The sequence below is a fragment of the Tachysurus vachellii genome, chromosome 19, assembly GCF_030014155.1.
Source record: "Tachysurus vachellii isolate PV-2020 chromosome 19, HZAU_Pvac_v1, whole genome shotgun sequence".
Classification (NCBI taxonomy): Eukaryota; Metazoa; Chordata; class Actinopteri; order Siluriformes; family Bagridae; genus Tachysurus; species Tachysurus vachellii.
In genome coordinates, this window is record NC_083478.1 from 20,410,532 (window position 1) to 20,435,124 (window position 24,593).

General features: G+C 41.0%; 2 protein-coding genes across 2 annotated transcripts; one reads left to right on the top strand and one right to left on the bottom strand.

Moving 5' to 3' along the window:
• Window positions 1-442: 442 nt before the first annotated feature.
• Window positions 443-17,271, bottom strand: pfkfb2a (6-phosphofructo-2-kinase/fructose-2,6-biphosphatase 2a). Its single transcript, XM_060893834.1, has 16 exons — window positions 17,116-17,271; window positions 16,405-16,524; window positions 15,326-15,451; window positions 15,114-15,210; window positions 14,686-14,752; window positions 14,378-14,452; window positions 13,408-13,464; window positions 12,161-12,285; window positions 11,363-11,570; window positions 10,721-10,867; window positions 8,908-9,012; window positions 8,487-8,616; window positions 8,184-8,246; window positions 7,214-7,278; window positions 2,958-3,131; window positions 443-2,526 (listed from the first exon to the last, which is right to left on the bottom strand). Exons 2-16 carry the CDS (start codon window positions 16,454-16,456, stop codon window positions 2,494-2,496), a joined length of 1,524 nt encoding a protein of 507 aa, XP_060749817.1. The 5' UTR covers window positions 16,457-16,524; window positions 17,116-17,271; the 3' UTR covers window positions 443-2,493.
• Window positions 17,272-18,968: 1,697 nt separating this feature from the next.
• myl9a (myosin, light chain 9a, regulatory) lies at window positions 18,969-22,870 on the top strand. Its single transcript, XM_060894686.1, has 4 exons — window positions 18,969-19,126; window positions 21,597-21,803; window positions 21,885-22,046; window positions 22,309-22,870. The coding sequence occupies exons 2-4, from the start codon at window positions 21,617-21,619 to the stop codon at window positions 22,482-22,484; spliced, it is 525 nt and encodes a 174-aa protein (XP_060750669.1). The 5' UTR covers window positions 18,969-19,126; window positions 21,597-21,616; the 3' UTR covers window positions 22,485-22,870.
• Window positions 22,871-24,593: the final 1,723 nt, after the last annotated feature.

Consider the following 24,593-nt stretch of genomic DNA (forward strand, 5'->3'; position numbering starts at 1 on the left):
ACGTTCACAGACGGAGTCTCCGGTGTCAGAGGTTTCTTTCGGTCAGAAACGAAGCCTTGTTAACATTTTCAGGACAAGAGATCATGCTTTGCAGTTTGTCTGAGGTAAAGAGGTGAAAAAAAAGCGAGGATGATGAGGGAAAGTTGCTATAACGCAAGTGACAACAGAAGCTAACGTGTAGCGATGTAACTATACTGTAGATAAACAGGTAAGTCCAGTTATCAGGTTCTATTCTACACTTATGAGTCACATACGAAATCTGTAAATCAGAGACGTCATTAACAAACAGCCGACCATTAAAAATCATATCATTTGATTTTCTTTTTTAAAAAAAAACCTATATATGGAAATTCAAGTGTTATGGTAGGTTTGGTAGGTTGAAGTGGTCTTCAAACAAGCATTAAAAGTAAACTGTGGTGTATAAAAACGGACTGATAACTCATTATGCGTCATAAGAATTTAATCACACGAAACAAGACATTTCCATCACACAAAAAAAATAAATAAAAAGTACTACAATGAGGAAACCCTTGAATACCTTATAAATGTATCTGAGCACAACAACAACTGATAAAGAAATTACAGTCAACCTGTAAAATAAAAGCCTTTCAAATAAAAACAATAAAATATTCAGTAAAATTGTGGCTTGATTGGTTTCAGCCTGGTGTCCCAGTGAGACATTTAAATGAACAAGCTGGAAAGAAAAGATGTATTAAACATTATTGTTCATATGTGTTTATGAACGAGAGCTCGATGACTGCAGGGTGAGATCGAAGTGCTTTAATAAATCCAGCAGTAAGACTGCTTCGTTATTTCTGATGTTCCTTTTTCGTATTTTTTCCCACATTAAATGTGCATTTTGCATATTTTTTTCTTGTTGTTCAGGACATTCCTTAAAACATTTGGAACTTTTCTCATGATCAGAGTCCAGTGTGCGTTGATCAGCAGCTCGGTACACGATAACTCCTGTAATGCTGCTCTGATTAAACCTTTCAGTCTAATCGCTCTGGAACAGAAAAAGTGAATCCCTGCCGTCGGTTTGCTAAATATATTCTTTAAATGATATTAAGACAGAAGAACAGAGGCCACGCCCCTTTTACTGAGATTTGTGCTGAGGAGGAAGTCCTACATACAGTCATCGTAGTCAGCTGGATAGCCTGATGCTAACAATAGAGAACTAACAAAAGACAAACATGGAGGCGTTTGTGTAAGGAGGTTGATGATGACGCAGTTCAGTGGTCCGACTTTCTGAGGTAAATTAAATGCAGATGCCACGGCACTTTTACTGAAGTTTAGGCAGCCAGAAGCCACACCCCTTTGATATAGGCCACACCCCTTTTATTGAGGCTTATGTACATTGGCCACGCCCCTTTTATTGAGGCTCGGGTACAGAGGCCACGCCCCTTTCACCATGGCTTGTTCACAGAAGGCACAGAAACAGGAAATCAGTAGTACAAAGCAATACAGAGTTCATCTGAATCCATACAAGAGACGGTTTAAGTTCTGAAGGAATCTGTGTATTTGTGATGGACTGAAGCTACATTTACATCTCTGACATCATTCTGATTGTGTAAGAAACAATCTTGTCTGAGTTTCTGGTTTTAGTGCCTCAAAGGATTACAAAACTGGTAATGCGGCTCACATGCTTGGTGATTGACTCATTATCCCACTAAACCTGGCACGGTTACAGACTGAGGAACAGCACAGGCTTGGAGAAGCTGTTAGGGAAATGAAATAATAAATAATACCACACAGTGATGCCACTCTGCAATAGACACAAAGGCACAGGAACAAATCTTGGCAAATACTTATCCAGAGATATTTACAAATAAAAAGTATTCACTTTAACCTCAAAATAATGGATTGTCCAAGGCATGATTGGTGTCTGCTTTAATCCACGATGGTCGTGGTGATGGACAGAAGGTGATCTCTTCCATCCCGGCATTTATTCCACTTAAACTGCTTATATTTACAGATGTACTTCGCTCCTGTTATCAGTTAAGATCGCTTAACGTTAAGAAGATGATTCTGACAAACTGTACTGGAGACTCCTTCTGTAAATGTTATATAAATTATTAATCAGAACTGATGGTTCAGAAGCACTTTGAGAACAAATAGTTATAATTATTATAATTATAGTATATTAAAATTATTCCTTATTCGTAATTATTATATAACTCGAAGCAAGAATATGAAGATTTGTCTACGTTTTTATGTCCAATAGTCATCCAGGAATTATTAACTGTGTTAGCAAACCTCAGACACCAAAGATGTGCTGGCTAACTGACTACATTTAAGCAAAACTTTAAGTTATTACTTTAAGCTAGCTAAACATAAAGACAGACAGACAAACACACACACACACACACACACACACACACACACACACGGTTTCTGGGCTTGGCTGTGGATGTTGCAAGTTGGTGTAAGGCGTGAGTCTGACTCATCCAGGTAGAGAATGAAGCGCTTGCACGTCTTCACTTGTGTTCATCGTCAATCTCCAGGACCAGAGGAATTCGCCGTTTCCTGTGAACCACAGAAAGATTCACTCTCAGCCACATCTGGCTCAACCAGCACTATCAGAACATAAATCGGTTTGGAAAAGGATCATCATCTGTATTACTTCTACCAAAAAATGTCCTCCTTCCCTCCTGCCTGAGTCTGATTCAACTCCGGCAGAAGCGGAATGTGACGGAGCTGTGGGACGTTCCGTGACGTCTTTTAGTGCATTGTGTAGCTGGTGATGTGTCATAAAGTCCGAGACTCAGAATGACTCAAACGAATTACAAACCGATGCCTAGAAGTGGAACTGCTTCAGGTTCCACGGTTAGCAAGGTTAGCCTTGTAGCTTGAATCTAAAATGAATGCACTAACACTAGACATACTGTATAAGATAAGATGTGTATGTGTGTGTGTGTGTGTGTTTAAGCATAGGTATAAACAGTAAGAGCTCTAACTAGTTGCTCGTCGTTCTCCTGAGCCTCAGGGACGTCCATGGAGCTCAGCGACGGAGGCAGAGGAGTGCGAGGTGGGTTTCCGACACTGAAGACGCGTGGTCGCTTCACCTGGTCCTGACTGGACATGGGAGTGAAGCTGTTCCTCCTCACCGGCACTTCCTGTTTGCTGTTGGACTGCACACAGAGAACATCCAGAGTGAGGAGAAGGACACGCCAAAGCTCGGAGACATATGCAAGGAAAATGTCAAGAGCACATGCTGGCAACTAAACAATGTTCCTATGTCTGAAACAAGCAGGGAAAAAAAAAGCAAAGTTGGCAGATCGAGGCGTTGGCAGGAGCCCAGTGTCAGTATCACAACTACACGAGGAGACTTTTCGTTTATTCCCATGTTTCTTTTACGTGATTTTACACGAGTAATTCACTTAGATCGTTTTTTTTTAGATCGTTTTCACTTTTTCTTATATTTTTCTTAAGTATTCTTTTTTTATTTGAATTTATTTAGATTTTTCCAGACATACTGCTAAGTTCCGATTTTATTAGTTTTTTTATTAGCTTATTTTTTATAAAATTATTATTAGGTTATTCAGGCCGATGGTCGTTTATTAGTTTTGTACAGTAATAAATATGTAGTGTACAGTAATAAATATGTAGTGTACAGTAATAAATATGTAGTGTACAGTAATAAATATGTAGTGTACAGTAATAAATAAAAAAACAGTGTACTAAAAATTAATTACAAAAAAAAAAGATAGTTATAAACGTAAAATAACATAAAATAGTTGATTACGAAAACGTGTGTTTTATCACCTCTGATGATTCAGGATTAATCGTAAGTTGTTGTTTTTTTTTAAGTCTCCAAGAAATTTTCAGCCTGGTTTTGAACCTGGTATTAGTTTTAGTGCAGTAAAGGAAGTTTTCTCAGGCAGAAAGCACACGATTCATCAAGGTTACTGCTGTTCGCTTAGCAGCCGTCTGTCTGCTTTTTGTTTTAACACAGAAGACACAACAGCTCTGTTTAAAGGACCTTGATGGCTAAAGCATGTGAGTCTGAGGGAGCGCTTATGTCTCCGGCTGGAAGTAGTTTATTTATTCACTAACTTTATTTTTAATTTACTCACTAAATGTAAATATTACCTCAAATATTTATTTCAAATACACCTTTTTTACTGGATGCATTTATTAGCGTATGCAGAGGATGTTTCCAGAGAGAGAGACAGTGTGTGTGTGTGAGAGAGTGAGACAGTGTGTGTGTGTGAGAGACAGTGTGTGAGAGTGAGAGAGAGACAGTGTGTGAAAGAGAGAGAGACAGTGTGTGTGTGAGAGAGAGACAGTGTATGTGAAAGAGAGAGAGACAGTGTGTGTGTGTGTGAGAGAGAGAGACAGTGTATATGAAAGATAGAGAGACAGTGTGAGTGTGAGAGAGACAGTGTATGTGAAAGAGAGAGAGACAGTGTGTGTGTGTGAGAGAGAGACAGTGTATGTGAAAGAGAGAGAGAGTGTGTGAGAGTGAGAGTGAGAGGTTTTCTGCAAGTGTATTTTTCATTGGAGAACTTCAGCTGTGTAAACCTCCAGTTTCCATGACGATGTCTTTAATTGTGTGTGTGTGTGTGTGCTTTATGGGGTCACTGCGGGGGTTTACACAAACAGACGAGTCACCGTGGTCAAGTCTGTACTCCTACACTACAAAAACAACAGCGACACTGGATACAAGATGGGAATCAGATCAACCTCCATCACTTATAGAGAACCTGAGATACTCACAGATTTATTTTAAATGTGAACCTGCTACTGTGTGTGTGTCTGTGTGTGTGTCCGTGTGTGTGTGTGTGTGTGTGTGTCTGTGTTCCTGTTTGTGTGTCTGTGTTCCTGTGTGTGTCTTTCCTGTCATGTAAATCTACAAGTGAAAGTCTTGAGTTTGTAAGACATGAGACACAACAGTCAAATTTTTCACACTCTTCTAACCCACACACACACACACACACACACACACACACACACACAGACACAGACACAGACACACACTATACGGTTATCCGTCAGACGCTCAACCGTTACATCCTATTTACGTTGCATGCAAAGTGAACAGGAAACCATATGAAATTTGCAAAGTGAAAATAGCAACAATGCAGAGGATTGTGGGTAATCTGGCAAACCAGCATCCTGTCGGTATGCACTATCTGAGTGACGCGTTCACCGTGACCGAGTTTCTCAGAGCCACATCCTGACCAGAACATCTCATTATGTGACTGCTAAAAATGTCATAAAGGGGTTTCGGGAGGTTTTCACCAAAATAAATCAACCAATTCAACACACACACACACACACACACACACACACACACACACACACACACCAGTCATACGTTACCATCATATTTCATCTGTAAATTAAAACGAACAGCATTTTATTACTATGGAAAAAAGAAATGTAATAAATAGTAAAAAAAAACCAACGGTTTTCCGCAGATTTTACGTCACGTGACATCGTCACAACACGCATTTAGCCATCTGTCATTCACGTGTGGAACATGAGCACAGCTCCCACTGGAGGTCTTTAGAGATGCGTCTTCACTAGTAGGAGTTTAAAATAAGAATCTGGTGCTTGTGATTTCAGCAGTTCAAGTCGTTTCAAGCAAAAACAAACAAACAAAAAATGTAAAAATTTAAAAAATGCTGCAAATAAGATCGTTTTTGCCTGTAATGAGGTGTTGACTGTGAAATGCTGAAAACGTTTGCCATTGTTCTAAATAAATAAATGATAGAAAATCCTGATGAAAAGGTAGCCGAACCCTCCGACTGGACACAGTGTGGACTCTGGACACTGGACACAGTGTGGACTCCGGACACTGGACACAGTGTGGACTCCGGACACTGGACACAGTGTGGACTCCGGACACTGGACATAGTGTGGACTCCAGACATAGTGTGGACTCTGGACACTGGACACAGTGTGGACTCTGGACACTGGACACAGTGTGGACTCTGGACACTGGACACAGTGTGGACTCCGGACACTGGACACAGTGTGGACTCTGGACACTGGACACAGTGTGGACTCCGGACACTGGACACAGTGTGGACTCCAGACATAGTGTGGACTCTGGACACTGGACACAGTGTGGACTCTGGACACTGGACACAGTGTGGACTCTGGACACTGGACACAGTGTGGACTCTGGACACAGTGTGGACTCCGGACACTGGACACAGTGTGGACTCCGGACACTGGACACAGTGTGGACTCCGGACACTGGACACAGTGTGGACTCCAGACATAGTGTGGACTCTGGACACTGGACACAGTGTGGACTCTGGACACAGTGTGGACTCCGGACACTGGACACAGTGTGGACTCCGGACACTGGACACAGTGTGGACTCCAGACATAGTGTGGACTCTGGACACTGGACACAGTGTGGACTCTGGACACAGTGTGGACTCCGGACACTGGACACAGTGTGGACTCTGGACACTGGACGCAGTGTGGACTCTGGACACTGGACGCAGTGTGGACTCCGGACACTGGACGCAGTGTGGACTCCAGACATAGTGTGGACTCTGGACACTGGACGCAGTGTGGACTCCAGACACTGGACACAGTGTGGACTCCGGACACTGGACACAGTGTGGACTCCAGACATAGTGTGGACTCTGGACACTGGACGCAGTGTGGACTCCGGACACTGGACACAGTGTGGACTCCAGACATAGTGTGGACTCTGGACACTGGACACAGTGTGGACTCCGGACACTGGACACAGTGTGGACTCTGGACACTGGACACAGTGTGGACTCCGGACACTGGACACAGTGTGGACTCCGGACACAGTGTGGACTCCGGACACTGGACACAGTGTGGACTCCGGACACTGGACATAGTGTGGACACTGGACATAGTGTGGACTCTGGACAGGGTAAAATGGTGTAATTAACAAATCCACCCACATCCTTTCATATTTACCATATCATCCAATTTTTCTGGGAACAGCACACAAACAGGAACTTCCTAAAAGCCAACAATCAGCTGAATCATCACTCTCTGCATGACAGGACACTCAGATTCCAGTTATAGGAAAATAATCAGCGCTAACTGTCACCAGCTGGTCCTGAAATAGACTACATTGTGTTTATTGACTGATATTTTAGTCTGTTTCAGAGTTATGTTTAATGCTTTCCTCTCAGGTTATATAGCAGCTATAAACAGCCTTCAGCAACCTCTTAAAAAGAGCTTAAACAAAAAAAATCCCAGTTCTTACGAGTGTTCTGCTGCGATGTGTGTTCACAGCATCAACATTCAGCTCAAACATCTCCACTTTACACCCTGCAAATATTAACAAAGGACACATTTAGTGCTAATAAACACACACATAGAGTAAAAATAATGATGACACACACAGTGGATTTGGATCGGTTCATTTGGACATGAACAAACCTACAAATTACACTACATGGCCAAAAGTATGTGCACCCCTGACCATCACCATCACACCCAAAGCTGGAAGCTTGAACACTGAACAAAGCTTCTGAGCTCCATGGAGACACAGTGTGGAGGTGAAGGTTGGAGAGAAGGACTTGAGTGTCCTACACAGAGCCCTGACTCTGGCTCAACCCCACTGATCACCTTTGGGATGAACTGGAGCTGGAGTCTCCTCAACATCCCAACATCAGAGTCTGAGCTCACTGATCACATCCTCACAGCTACTGTGTGCTCCAACATCTGATAAAAAGTCTTTTCAGAAGAGAAGCGTGGAGCTCATTATATCAGCAAGCAAACAGAATAAATCGTAGGGAAGTGGTTAGCTCAGTGGTAAAGGTGTTGGACTACTGATCAGAAGGTCATGAGTTCAAATCCCAGGTCCACCAAGGTGCCACTGCTGGGCCCTGAGCAAGTCCCTTAACCCTCAATTGCTCACTTGAATAAGAGAGTCTGCAAAACTCCAGAAATGTAAATGAAACAAATCTGGAACAAGTTCATATGAGTGTGATGGTCAGGGGTGTGTATACTTTTGCCATACAGCGTATTTGCGATCATGGTGGCTGCAACCGATACAACGAATTTTTTTCTAACATCTAGTAATAAAATCTGAACATAAAATGATTCTCTTTAAAGAAAGATTTCAAAACATCTCTGTTTTCCAGTTTAAATAAAAATGCAATATATTTTTTATTAATAACTTTATTCCGTATTTAATTATAAAGGCATAATTACAACAGGACGTGGTTTACCGTAAGCCACAGGGGTGAGTTTGAGCACCACGTGGAGAGGACACTTCAGATACGGCAAGTCATCTAGAACACAAATCACAGTCTACGTTAGAACCCCAGTGGGAGGCGGAGCCAGCAGGGTGCAGGAAGGACACGCCCACATGGCAAATATCAGCTAACAAAAAAGAGCTGAGGATTCTGAAGGTTCAGGGCTTTCGGGCTAATGTCTAGGCACATGCCATATAATAGAGAGCGGTGAGAGCTCCTACATCAGTGTGAAGGATTGATCAGTTTTGTGTGTTTAAAAGTAAGACAGATCCTGACCAGCGCTGTTGTCCAGGAAATACGCGAGCAGGCATCTCATGACGGCCTGGTGACTGATGACCAGTACGTTGCCCTGTCTCTCCAGCTCCATTATCACCGGCTCCAGTCTCTGTACCAGATCCTGGTATGACTACAGCAACCGTGTGGACAAAACAACAGCCGTCAGCCTCTTAACTAACAACAAGATTATTGCACTTTTTCCTATTTATCTAAAAATGTTTTCATGTTATCTATATAACATTGTGTACGTCTTGTGTGAACAGATAACTGTATCTCCTGTACAGACATCAATCAGACATAACAACAGCAGACGTGTCCTTGTCCTTCTTCAACTCTTTTCTGAACACATGGAGCTGAAACAGTGTTAATTTCTGTTTGTACAATAATAAAGCATGAGCACTGTGATGCTGGTGATGCTCACCTCCCCTCCTGGGTAGCGGTAATGATATTTATCCTGATCTCTCATTGCGAATTCCTCAGGAAACTTCTCCTTGATCATGTTGTAGGACATTTCCTCACAGATGCCCTGAAAGCAACAAACAATACCACAGTGTTTGATTCTCTTAATTAAAATGACAAACTCTCAGCAAAATAAAATGTGTCTTGTTGTATTTGTTGTAAAGAGGAAGTGACAGAGTAACATTGTACTGCAAATATTATAAACATGTTATAAGCCTACTGTAAACTTACTGTACACACAAATCCACTGCAGTCACTATAAACATCATATAAAATAAAACTGCTCAGTATAAGTACGCTCAATAGACATACTGTAAACCCACTGTAAACCTGCTGTAAACTCACTGTAAACCTGCTGTAAACCTGCTGTAAACTCACTGTAAACCTGCTGTAAACCTGCTGTAAACCCACTGTAAACCTGTTGTAAACTCACCGTAAACCCACTGTAAACCTGCTGTAAACTCACTGTAAACCCACTGTAAACCTGCTGTAAACCTGCTGTAAAATCACTGTATACCTGCTGTAAACCTGCTGTAAACTCACTGTAAACCCACTGTAAACCTGTTGTAAACTCACCGTAAACCCACTGTAAACCTGCTGTAAACCTGCTGTAAACTCACTGTAAACCTGCTGTAAACTCACTGTAAACCCACTGTAAACCTGCTGTAAACCTGCTGTAAACTCACTGTAAACCCACTGTAAACCTGCTGTAAACCTGCTGTAAACTCACTGTAAACCTGCTGTAAACTCACTGTAAACCCACTGTAAACCTGTTGTAAACTCACCGTAAACCCACTGTAAACCTGCTGTAAACCTGCTGTAAACTCACTGTAAACCTGCTGTAAACTCACTGTAAACCCACTGTAAACCTGCTGTAAACCTGCTGTAAACTCACTGTAAACCCACTGTAAACCTGTTGTAAACTCACCGTAAACCCACTGTAGACCTGCTGTAAACTCACTGTAAACCTGCTGTAAACCTGTTGTAAACTCACCGTAAACCCACTGTAAACCTGCTGTAAACCTGCTGTAAACCTGCTGTAAACTCACCGTAAACTCACTGTATACCTGCTGTAAACTCACTGTAAACTCAGTGTAAACTCATTTTAATCCTGCTGTAAAGTCACAATTCACCTACTGTAAAGTTCCCAATAACACACGATAAATTGATTATAAATTTAATGTAAACTCAGTGTAATCTTGCTGTAAACTCGCTGTAATCTCGCTGTAAATTCGCTGTAATCTCTCTTTAAATTCGCTGTAATCTCCCTGTAATCTTACTATAAACTTGCTGTAAACTCGCTGTAATCTCGAAGTTAACTCGCTGTAATCTCGCAGTAAACTCGCTGTAATCTCGCAGTAAACTCGCTGTAATCTCGCAGTAAACTCGCTGTAATCTCGCAGTAAACTCGCTGTAATCTCGCAGTAAACTCGCCGTAATCTCGCACCACACTGTAAACTCAGTGTAAACTCACAGTAAACTCGCAGTAGATGCACCACACTGTTCCCTCACTGTAAACCTGCTCTAAACACCTTGTAATCCTGCTGTAAAAATAAACGAAAACTTTTACCAAAACATTTTACAAACTCTTGAAGAGAGTCCCCTGGGTCACATGTAATAAATCCTTTGTAAACACAGGACTTTTTTAAAAGTATAATTCCTGTTAACTTTTGTTTAGAAGCAGAAGTCTCGTTAAAGAGCCCTCGCCCTGTATAGGGTCTGTAATGGCTGTAGCAGTTGGTGTGAGGAGGCGTTCTGGTGGCTTTCTGACTCACAGCATCGATCTCGTTGAGGATTTTCCACTGCTCGTACGGAACGCCCAGGGCCTCGGCCGTCTGGATGGTGCGCTTCAGCTGGCTGGTCCACACCTTCAGATCCACCAGCTTCTGGTCCACTATAAATTCCCTCAGAGCCACGGCAAACTATACACCCACACGATAAGCAGACACAATTAACACACAACACTCACATTAAACACACACAATCACACCCAGGTGCTTGAACCTTAATGAGTGGAGTCACAATGTCAGGCTTAAGTCATTTTCACAGCAGAGATAAGCTGATGTCAGTCTGACTGAATGAATGTAATCCTGCTTTATCGTATATCTGATTGAAATGGAAGGACTTTCGTTTGTTTCACTGACGACTCGAGGCGTATTCTGATAAGCTGAGGCACAGCTGAGGTAACTCCGCTAACGGCTGGGTGTCAAAATATACATGAGGGATAAAGTCCTCACAACCATATCTTCCAAAAGTCCAACAATAAAATGATCATTAAACTATACATTACTATTTATTTACATCTATTTATTTCTTATCTTTTTCCACTCTGTACTTCAGCTCATTGTGTTACTTGTTAAATAGTAATGATAACAAACAACACCGATGGCGTGTTTCTGGTGAATGTGAACCCTCGCCTCTTTCCCGTGAGCCGACAGGCCCGAGTCGCCCCCTATGAGACCCTGTACGTTGTGTTCGCTCTCTCCGTGCCGGCAGAGGTAGATGGAGTGTTTGTGCACGTGGATGTTCATTAGGTAGTACACAATCTTGCTCTGGATGTAATCCTGCACGCGGTTCACCAGGAAACTCTGGCCTACGTTGATCACCTGGATGAAAGAGCGCTCTCTGAGTAACACACACACCCACACACACACACACACACACACACAAACACACCACTGATATTTTTTTTCTGTATTTTCAATCATATCAAATCATGGGTGAATTTACACGTAGTATCATCAATGAAGAAGAAGAACACAGCTCATGTTGAGCTGTCTGTGCATGTGGTTTTAATTGTGTGTGTGTGTGTGTGTGTATGTGTGTGTGTGTGTGTGTGAGAGAGAGAGAGAGAGATAGAGCCGCTGAAAAGTAGGAACGCTACCAAAGGCACAGGAATGTTTTCTCTGGAATCGTGATCATATCTGACTCTTTCCTGTCCCTGAACTCTGGATTTCATTTATCTGTAAAATTATTTCAGTAAAGCTGCGTCACATGGTGATAAATTATCGCTATTCCCATAAATACATTGAGGAAAAATATCGGAAATGGATGGGTTTGCTGTTTTAAAGCAGAATAACAGTAACTACAACTGGCTGAAAAACACACAGGCCTGAGTTCTGAGGACGAAAACACGAATCAGGCCGAGGACACGTGATCTTTATCTCCCCCTGCTGATCAAATCAAGCATCACACCGACAAACACTCGGTCTTACTTATCGTGTGAGTCTGGGTCTAAAGGCTGATAGGTGACTTTGTAGCACTCGATTCTCTTCAGAAAGTCCTCCATGACGCTCTCGCGGCCTCTCTCGGGATAATCCGGACTCGACACCTTCACATCCTGGTGCACAGAAAAGTACTGAATAATCTTTTTGACTTTATATAATTATGTGTATTTATTTTATAAAGAACATATTATTACTTCTTTCTATCCATCCATCCATCTACTGATGTGTAGCACTAGTTTCCCTATTTATTATTCAGATGCTTAATCCTGATCATTTTCACCCTCTATAAGTCATTTAGCCTGTGGCTTTTTCACCCTATTTACTGCACTACGTATCAAAACGTAAGTCCTTTGGCATACGGTCATGTGACCAAAGCCACTCTATTATGACGTCTATTAATCAAGCACAGCATCATGAGCCAATATGAGACTCATATCTTTACAAAGATATGAAATGTGGTATTGCTTACTACTAACTAACTAACTAGACAGACAGACAGACAGACAGACAGACAGACAGATAGAAGTTGGTGGACTGAAGTGAGACACACACACATTAAACCCTGACAATCGTTTACTGTTATCTGCATAATTTCTTTTTTCTTTTACTTTATTTTACTTCTGTCACTGAACCAGTTCAGACTTTCACACTGTAGACCCAGCATTTGAAGACAAATATATATATATATATTTTTTATATATATAATGTATCAGTTTATTTGTGGCTTGATCAGGAAGGACTATGAATACAACGCCACCTAGTGGAGCGCCTTTAAACTGCAGTAAAATAGACTTTAAATTCTGTTTAATTATGAAACACATATAGTGTTCCTAAGGGCCTGATTTAAGATTGATCAATCTATCTATCTATCTATCTATCTATCTATCTATCTATCTATCTATCTATCTATCTATCTATTAAACACACACGCACATGCACACACAGACACACGCACATGCACACACACACGCACATACACACACGCACATACACACACGCACACACACACATGCACACGCACATGCACACGCACATGCACACACACACACACACATGCACACACACATGCACACACACATGCACACACACACGCACACACAAACACGCACACACACACGCACACACACACGCACACACACACGCACACACACACGCGCACACACACGTAAGCTTTTCATTATTTACTGTCACTCTTCACGACCATGCAGCGATTTGTTCAGATGCAGTAAACGTACCATTATATTTTCGGCGATGACATCTGGATCGTCGCAGATGGACTCGACGAAAAACACCTGGAAGGTGTGAGGACACAAATACCAGTCTCTCTGTCACACATTAACGTAGTAATTACTCAGTAAATCACTTTTAAGCACTGACATTAAACATTGGCTTATTTTCTTGTTTACTTACTGATCCTTTATAGTTTCTTTACACTATTGTGATTTTAACAAAAGAATTTGACAAAATATTTTACATCATATCATCCTTCTGTGTTGTAGCATTAAGCCTAATATTTGCTATTTAAAGTGCTGTATTAGGAAGCATTCTTAAATAGCTAAGAAGTCGCAGCTCCAGAAGTATCGGCACCCCGGAGTGGTCACAGATGACTCTACGTGGGGTGCCAAAACTTTTGATCCACCTGATCATATTTGCTTTATTCATTTTCAGAAAAATGTCATCCTTTACATGTCACGTTGTCTGCCACTGAGAGCTGATCAAGCTGAAGCCAGTTACATTTGCTTGCTGCTAATAAAAACAATACTTCATTCATTCATTCATCTTCTACCGCTTATCTGAACTACCTCGGGTCACTGGGAGCCTGTGCCTCTCTCAGGCGTCATGGGGCATCAAGGCAGGATACACCCTGGACGGCGTGCCAACCCATCACAGGGCACACACACACACACACTCTCATTCACTCACACAATCACACACTACGGACAATTTTCCAGAGATGCCAATCAACCTACCATGCATGTCTTTGGACCGGGGGAGGAAACCGGAGTACCCGGAGGAAACCCCCGAGGCACGGGGAGAACATGCAAACTCCACACACACAAGGCGGAGGCGGGAATCGAACCCCCAACCCTGGAGGTGTGAGGCGAACGTGCTAACCACTAAGCCACCGTGCCCCCCCCAGGGTTTTCACATCAACCTTTTTAAAGGTTTTTAAAGGTTCCTTTATGCTTTTTAAAGGACTCTGACCTTGTACGCGTTCTCCTGGGCAAACTCCAGGATGAGATCTCGCCGCTCTCGAGTCGTGTTCGTGGCATCGAACACCTGCAGACGTTTAAACAGCATAAATCGCTTCAAAAAATACTGTTTAAAAATCTCTGTGAAAGAATCTCAACTGTTTGGATGAAAATGAAAGAGGCACAAGTCTAAATATTATCTTTACTAATGTGAAAAAAGTGTTTAATATTCTCTAACATTTTTACACCTGGACATGTTTGACAGAAGCAATAATAAAGAGAGGTAACAGTGAAGGAGTGGTAAGTAAAAGAGGAGCTCACGGCGATCTGCCCCCCCTCCTCCTTTAGGTAACTGTTCACGTCCTGCAGAGCCACAAGAGCGCAATGTCTGAAGAGAAATGTCACGAGACTCAGTCAGCATGTAGCTTTAATAACTAACCAGGACTCTGAATCTGATAATATGACTTACAGCTCGTTCACAAAAACTTGATCTGCGGACATCTACGACTACTTTGTGTTTTTTTTTTCTCTGAGACATGAAAAGCTAGAATGCAACGACACGATTAAACGTAACTATAAATGGATAAAAAGTATAGACTTTGTTATAATCGTCTGTAAACCGCTGTCGTATCAGAAGAACGACAACGCTGTAGTTACAGATGTGATATCTTAATGCGGGTGCCAATATTTTTGCTTATTGCTCTTAGACATTAGCGTTATAAAGTGGAATAGTAAAAGAAAACTCGCACTTCCTGATCCTCATGGCTTCGGCATTGTCGTGTCGAAAGAAGTCGTAGGATTTGTAGGACTGGACGGCTTCACGCCGGTACTCGCCCAGGTTAAACACTGCAGACACACACACACAGACACACACACATAGCACTCAGAAGAAACGCATGCGAATGCAAAGTTACGACTGATTTATCGAACTTTAAAATGTGATCAGTCACATTTCAGGCACCTTTTGTGGGAACTCCGATCCAGTTGAGGTAGCGAGTCAGTTTCTTGGACATGTAGGTCTTGCCTCTGGCAGGGAGGCCGATCATGACGATCAGAGTGGATGAGTTGGTCATGTGGGACGCCCACGCTGAAAAGCCGTAAACACACGTGCGTAATCATTCTCTTTTCTTTAAAGACGTGAAATATAAATGTGTGTTGTTTCGACACGTTTCCATACGGAACTGCATGTTTCTGTACCCTTTCTCTATCCGCCTTCCATATATGGTCATTGCTTCCTGTTCTCTCTGAAAACTGCTTCAGAAATTGAATCTTTTCGACAGAAAGTTTAATCATCTCTTAAAGTCAGGGTCACTGAACATTCAGCTTTCCTTTCCATGTTAATGTTTCATTCTGAGGCATGAAGGCAGAACGTGTGTCAAAAGTCCACTACGCCGCTACCCGGCGACCAGGCGTCCGTGTTTGCTTCCGAACAGGTTCGCGACTAAACCAAGGTTTGGGAATAATTAAACAGTGAAAGTGAAGTATTTACTCCCTGCTATCAGATGTCCTTCACTCTGGATCCGATCGATGTTGTCTTCTGTTTCACTAATTCCTCACTCTCTGACTTCCTGTCACACGGATATCAGCTTACAACAAGATCTTTTCAGGTTCCAGGCTAAAACGTGGTGAAAAGCTTTAAAAGCACACGTGTGTACAGTACAGAATCCCTTTATGTTTAGTTTTCCTAACTTAACTGCTGCATCTTTAATAATACTGGATGTTGTTAAACTGTTTATAACAACCGAGAACTGTTTATATATTTACATTTACAGCGTTTGGCAGACGCTCTTATTCTTTTGCGACTTACATTATCACATTTTTTTTTATTTTATACAATGGAGCAATTGAGGCTTAAGGGCCTTTCTCAGGGGCCCGACAGTGACTCACAACCTTCCGATTGGCAGCCCGACACCTTAACCACTATTCTACCACATACATATACTCCTTCCATTAATGTTCAGAAAAAACTTTCCCAAATCCCAGGTTACTCAATTCTTTTTTTATTCTGGTCATGTGGAGCATCCACACTGCATCACTTACAGCATTTCTTCTCGCTGGTCCTCGGCTCACACTTCCGGTTGTTCGTCTCCATGTTTTCCTGTATACGTCCTGCTGCACCGCCACCGAGGGGCTCGTCCTCACTGCCTGAAGTGATTTACCCTGCAAACAGGTGCAGATGTAATGAAATGGGTGGCTGCTGCTGATCACAAACCTGATCTGAGAACAAAAAAAAACACATCTGACTGTTTAATTACTCCTGAGTCACTAAGTGCATGCGGTCTAACGGAATGCTGGAATGCTGTAAACTAATTATGACGTCATAATAAGTTTTATGACGTCATCACTAGTTTAGCACGTTTCCTTGCTTTACTAAGTTGTCGCCACGACTCAATTATCTCGTTCCCTAACTAAATCGTCTCCATGACTTAATGATGACTTGATCAGTGTATAATCAGTGTATAATTGATTGGTGTAATTATGCACGTCGCTCTACGTCACTAGATGACGTCACACGCCCTGTGCGTGTTTTTTGCCCACCTCTTTTCTGCCCCACGTCCCAAACGCCTCCTCGCTCACTATATAGGTGCACTAGTAAATGAAAACAGTAATGCAACACAATAAGAAGCTTCTAGACCCAACAGTAAACGTCATTGAGGAGATATTCGGGTCACACTGAGGACATTTAATTTCCCACCCGTTTTCTCCCTATGTGAAGGTTGTCCATAGGATTATATTAAAACACTGACTTACCCCCGGGTGTAGGACAGAACTAAACTCATCACCATCTCTATAACTTTAACCTTTTAACAATCGGGTGAATGTTAACACTTTCTTAACTTTTACTGTAAACAAAGCTAAGACTTGTTTTAGATGCGCGAGGCTTCAGTTCTGGGTTTTGGTTTTTGTTTCAGGAAGTACGTGGGTTCCCGCCTCCTGCGACATGATTGGCCGTTCACATCGCCATAGCAACCATATTTCATCTCGTGTGCTAGGAGTGGATATATAACGCTCGTGCTTAAGCGAGCGCTTATGATTGGTTATCATGCACGTCGATCATAACTTTTTTTCTTCTCAGTATATATTAAATATATTTTAAATATATAAAAATATATATTTAAAATTATTGTGTTAGATATTATTATATTTATTATATATATATATATATATATATATATATATATATATATATATATATATATATATATATATATGTGTGTTTGTTTTTATGTTCTTATTTTTTTTATTTTCTTTAAGTTTATATGAAATTTAATAGACTTTAATAAATCTATTTTAAGAAGATTTAAATCATGTTTAAATTTGGCTGAATTTTTATTATTATTATTATTATTATTATTATTATTATTATTATTATTATCATCATCATAATTTTATAATTTATTATTATTATTATTATTATTATTATTATTATTATTATTATTATTATTATTATTATTATTGTTGTTGTTGTTGTTGTTGTTGTTGTTGTTATTAATGCCCATTTCTACACATAATAAATATGATCATTTTTTCAGAATGATTTTTTAAGTGAGGGAAAATCTAGTGTCAATATATTAGTGATAAAATATTCTTGTATGCATTATCTAGTGTTAATACTGATACTAAATACTTTATAACAGCTGACACTTTTCTAATCGTGCTGTTGTTCAGCTCGTTATCAGGACCCTCCTGGTTTTAATCAGCTGAATTAGTTGTGCATGCAACATACATTATGAAGCTCCCTGATAATACTGCATAAATCTTATTTTTTTATTTTATTTTATCTTATTTTGATTTTTTCTGCATTTTCCCCCCAGTTTGGTTATCAGTCAGTTCCTCTGAGACTAAGGCTGCTTTCTACCCTGTTCCACAAACACGACCCACAGACGCCTGTGATCAGCTAATGTTGATGTGATTGACAGGGAGAGAGAGTATGCCCCGCCCACTCAGTTTTGCCCTTATGGTCTCTCAACGTTTTAACATGTTCATAAGTATTCATCCCCCTTTACCACCTGTAACTCTTTATTATTTGCAAAAAATGTAAGTTGTGACAAAGCTTAATTAAACGTATGTCGGATGCATTAGTATTCATCATGACCTCAGGTCCATACTGGGTCAAAAATCTGTACAATACTCATTTTTGCAAAGACATATGATTAAATACAAGGTGTAGATTCATACCCTATAAGGTTGTATCACAACACAATGTGGAAATGTTCAGTATGGGTGAATACTTATGCACAGCACTGTGCATTCCACATAATACATTATGTAAACCTGAATATCATTAATGCAGCCATTATTTTTCATGTTCTGGGGAAATGAGGTATAAACCCTGACATTGCGCTGCACTCCTCTACCGTCTCTATAAGGATTTGCAAACAGAGTCCCACAAACACATGCAGGAGTCTGTTCTTTGTTTTCCATGACACTTTTGTAAAGGAAACATCGCCCTGCTGTGGCATAAGAGTTCATTTGCTTGCTAAATAAGGCCTCGGCTCTGCGACTCCTCCAGGCATCGTAGTGTGTTTCATTTGCGAAAAAACCTCTCAGGATGTGGGATGGCAGGAGCTCCCAGATTCCTTTGCCTTGTAAGGCTAAAGGCCTGCGTGGCTGCCTGAGGCATGATGTTGACCTTATTGGCTGAGTCACGGACGGGGAGGTGCGGTGAAGACACTGAAACACTAAACAAACAGCCCGTGCTGGGAGAGAAACAGGAGCAAGACCGAGGCTCGAGCCGAACCTGCTGCCACTCAACACCGAGGTGAGCTTAGCACATCACGCTTCAGTGTTTAACGCAATGCTGTTAATCTTTCTGTCCATCTTTAAAAGTGTATTTGTATTATTATGTCCTGTCATGAATCATAGTAGTAGTGTGTCATGTTTAAGAAAAATGTCTTGTTTGGATGTGATGTACAGTATTCGTGAGCTGAAGACATAAATGACGTTCACACCGCTGGTTCTGCTGTAGTACAATTCTTTTCTTTACTTCTTTACATTTATTTCTCTGATCTGTTGTTGGCTTGTATGAGTTCGAACTATAATTTCATTCACTCGTGTTGTCCGGCTTCTTATTTCCTTTTAAAACCCTTTTTAATGAACGAGAAACGTCGTCCAAAAAAAGAGCACGAGAGCTCAGAGAATCCGATTTATTTCTCTAAGACATCACTTGTGAGAAATTTGGCTGTGCTGCTAGATGCATTTTTCTGCAACAGGAAAAAAAACGTTGTTTTTACGTTTTTTTTTTTAACTCAGAAGAATTCAGCTATGAAGTAATCGAAGCAAAAATAAACATCTGATAACATTCTTCTCCTTTCCTCAGGGTAAAGCGAGGTGTAGTAGGAGTGAGGGGGAAGACTTAAGCTTCACATTGAAATGAACAAAACTATGGTCACAAACGGCAGTCGGCGTTGACGCTAGGACGTAGCGCAGATGCAATTTCAGGACAAATGCGGTCGAGCTTTTTGGCAAATAAGAGACGGTTCTTGTAAACATTTTGCAGCCAGGAATCTTTAACTGTAAATAATGTCATGGATTCCGTCAGTACTGGCAGACTGTATGAACACAATCCAAACTGTTCATATGTTAGCTGGATAAATGTTTACAATCATTCATGATTCTTATTGGAAAGAAACTAGTCAAAAAAAATCTAATCTAAGTTTTAAAAACTTTGTACGCTGCTGGAAATTCCTCCAGAACCAAAATTTAGATCTTTCTCCTCAGACTTTGGACCTAAATCCACCACAGAACATCAAAGTACTGTACTGTACTTGTGCGCTAATTCCAGTCCATTTCCTCGTCCATTTGATAAGATTTTTCTGTTTAAGGTTGAGATGTGGTTCTATTCCAGTAGTCCAACAGAGACGAGTTTGTTGTGGTTGTTCCACAGAGGGATGTGGGACAGATGATAGTGGTTAATAAAGACCATCACTCATTTGTAATCAGGGTGTGTCGTGGATGGCTGAATGCTGCGAATGCACTTTATGAATGTGGTAACTTGTTCGACGTTTGAGCTTGTTTGACTGAGGTTATTCTGAATGTTAATCAACTTATCAAGTGTTCTGGAGTTAAGCAAAATCAGTCAGAGCTGTTTTGTAGTGAATTATTTTTTATTTGTTTGTTTAAATATTAGTAACCTGGCAACCCCATTGGGACCGCAACTGGGAAGACCAACACCAGGACTAGCCTGGTCAAGACAGTGTCTTAAAGCTGTTAAGATAAGAAGATCAGGACCAAAGATCATTAAATCTTTAGCTAGTTTTAGTTAAGCTTTTTCATGAATTGCATCTGATTATGATGCTGTACACAAAGAGGAATTATGTCTTGTCTCACTTTGGTATGAGGTAAGAAAAGACAACACCAAGACCATATTTTGTGCAACCAATGCTAAAGGAAGAGACAAGCTCCAGTAAAAATAGCAATAATTTAAAGAAAATCAAAGTACAAATGGCGAGACGTCCGGCGTAGCTAAGCATGGAGTACTGTAGGTCGCATCGAGCTTCGCTCCTACAGAATCTGTTTCTGCATTATTTTTAGGCACGATTTGCTCATTTTTGGTAGCTTATAAGTTTTTCTAAACCTGTTTTGAACAAGAATAATTTTGATTTTTGGCGACTACAATGTCACCCAAGGTCAATAAAAGCGCAAACGTCTCTCAGCCTCACCTGCGGCCTGTTGCCAACGCTGCATCCCTGCCTCGTGGTGAAACCTCGCTGTCGCTAGAGGCCACGCTAGCCGATGCCAATGTTACTGCTCTCAGGACCGAACTTCTCTGCACCCTTCGTGAAGGAATTCCAGCAATATTTAGAGCTGAACTTCACGCAGCGTTAGGAAAGTACAAATGGCAATAATACTGAGACAAATCCAAGTTGATAGAGAAAATGTTTCGAGCCGGGACCTACATCGCTTGCTGGTAATGTCTAAAGTTTAATCCCAAGTGGCTTCCTGATATAGTACGTTATGTAGGATGGTGAAGCTGTTCTTTTACCGAATCCAATTTAATCAGCTTATTTAATCAGGTTTTCAGCTGACAAAAATGCTGCAAATGTTCCACTAACTGAAAGTTGCCTTAGTGTGTATGCTTCACTCTTTAAGTCACTTTTAGACTGTGTAAATTCCAGCTGTCTTTTATAACATGATCATATGTTTACATGAGGGCCAACTGGAAACCCTCGAGGAAGATCTTTAAACCAGTGTGTATTGGATATTTATCAACCTCAACTTTTTTTTCGAAGGCCAAAACTCTTCAGCCAGAATGTCTGCCGCCAAGCGTGCCAAGGGGAAGACGACGAAGAAGCGCCCACAGAGGGCGACTTCCAACGTCTTCGCCATGTTCGACCAGTCCCAGATCCAAGAGTTCAAAGAAGCGTTCAACATGATCGACCAGAACCGTGACGGGTTCATTGATAAGGAGGATCTTCACGACATGCTTGCTTCTCTTGGTAATTGTTCAGAAAACCAGCATATGTGAGATAATATCAACAAATCAGTGTTTTGAACATGTGCTTCCTGCCGTCTTCCAGGAAAGAACCCTTCGGATGAGTACCTGGAGGGCATGATGAGTGAAGCTCCAGGTCCCATCAACTTCACCATGTTTCTCACCATGTTTGGAGAGCGGCTCAATGGCACTGATCCCGAGGATGTCATACGGAACGCCTTCACCTGCTTTGACGAGGATGGCTCAGGTAGCTTTGGGTTTTTAGGATGTTACCAAATGCATTTACCAGATTTAAAGCTTGAATTAGAAAACTTCTAACTGAAAATGGGACAAACAATGTTCTGATCCAAATGGCTTCCCTCTGAACATAAAGTGCATCATGACGAACATAGAAACCAAATAATTTGGCACGAGGGTTGCCTAATTCTTTTTAATTACACATTTCAGTTTTGCACCAGTTCAGATTCTCTGTTAAAGTCTCCTGATCTGATATATTCTCCTCCTTGAAGGCTTCATCCATGAGGACCATCTCCGTGAGCTCCTGACCACCATGGGCGATCGCTTCACAGACGAGGAGGTCGATGAGCTCTTCCGCGAGGCGCCGATCGACAAAAAAGGAAACTTCAATTACACAGAGTTCACCCGCATCCTCAAACACGGTGCCAAAGAAAAGGATGACATGTAATAAATAAAAACAACAGAATATAAAGAATTATTGAGCGTTCATCTGAAATCAGGACTCGGTTCTCAATGCTGATTATATGTCCATGACATGTTCTCTGAGGGTTCTTTTGCACATAGAGATTAAGCCTGGACTGGAATAGTGAGACATTTACATGAAAGAATCTTACTCACAACATCTGAGTAGTCAGGCTTAATATCTGTCTGCAAAACTGTCCCTTGACCATCTTCATGAGGGCTTCATTCTGTCGCTTATAATCCCTTTATACCGGGATTATTACTGTATGTGCCTAAAGATGAAACAAAGATCGGCCAATTTTGGTCATGAACCCAGTCTCACTCTTTGTTGAACAGAATAAGAAGGATTAAAATGATAATTTTTTTTCACAATCTCATGTTGTTGTTGAAAATTAAATAAAAATCTTAGGACTGAAGTAGAATAACAGTAAAATTTGGCCTTGATGACTTATAGAGAATGTTGGTTACCAATGGTGATGGTCTGTCTATATATAATAATGGTAGAGAAATTAATTTGATGGTCACTTTTATCCAATGTGAGGCAAAATCTAATCTAGGAATAAAGCTGTTACGCTATTAAGGGAATAGGGCCTTGCTCAAGGGCCCAACGGTGGCTCTCTGGAAATCGAAGAATTCACAAACGCCTGGTCACAAATCCCTGGACACGACACTCTATAGTGCTAGAGTTCTTCCAAACAGAAAACTCTTAAGAGAACTAGCTAACAACACCAGCTAACGTCTGAACGTATGAAGGTTACGATTCCAAAAAAAGTTCAAAGTTTTATTCTTATGAACATCGCGACACTTTTTAAGGAAGAAAAACGATCATCCGACTGAACTACATGTGAGTCACATTCTGTAGCAAACCGTCATTACAGCAGTTATTTAAGGAACTTTTTGTTATTGTTGGATCATTTTGCCCAAAAACTAGAGCCTGAAATACTCAGCGTTTTTAACTTTCTTTTCTAAGGTCATGTCCACACTGATCCGGATATGTTTGAAAACGGAGTTTACGTCTAAAAACGCTCCGCGTCCACATGATCATTTTCAAACGTTTTCCAAAAGTTGCTCATCCACACTGAAATGTATGAAAGCGCTTACATCTCCCTAACGCGCATGAGTAAATCTTCGACCTGCGTCATTTCCGCTAGGGGTTTATTTACTTTCGGCTGCATCACATGACTAAAAATGCGTCATAGTATTCAAAAGCCTCGTCTTCGCAGTCCGCACTAAGACGTGAAGACGGCGTTTTCAAATTTATCCGCTTTGGAGAGCGTCTTCAAACAGCTACGTTTTCGTCGACTTAAAACGCCGTCTCGGTGTGGACGAAAGGCCAAAACGTATTAGTGTGGACATGGCCTGAGTGTTCCACTGCTTTCTATGTAAGTACAATATCACACACCTGTTTTTAAAGTTTGTCCTGTTACCTGGTGTCATTTGGGCGTACGTTGAGGCAACCCAAGCCCTGAGGTGGAGTTTCAGTGCTAGCTGTGGTGTGAACATTTCATAAATTCTTAAAGCATTAGCTCGATATTTTCTGTTCTCACATTAAGTCTGTGTACACGATCCCACTTTAATGACCTTTTCTCAGAACTTCTGTCCCTCGTCGGCTGCCTTCCGATAAAGAGCTTGGACTCTTAAAGCAAACAAATCTACTGTATGATGTTAGCCAAGATAAGCAGCGCATGGCTTCCTGTACCACCCTGTTTGGGAAAGAATGAGAGTGACTTAATATCAGTAATTTACCTCATGACCCAGCCACTCCTCTGTTAAAGAATAAACGCTAAAAAAAAATCATCTCATTACATCTTAAATAAAACTTTATTTTTTGCTGAAGTAAAAGAAATATTCCCACAACACCCCTATAGTCTACACGGTATCACATTTCCTCGCCTAATCCTCATTTACTTTAAGTGGAAAATAACCATTTACAATAATAATGTTGCCCTTTCTTGAGTGAAACATGACAACGTGAGCAGATTCAGGGGTAATAAAGACCTGATCCTGGACCAGACACTGCGGAGGATGCACATTTTGTATAACAAATGCTGCATTCAGCTGCTCATCAAAAAGTCAAACGTACTAAAGATCCAAT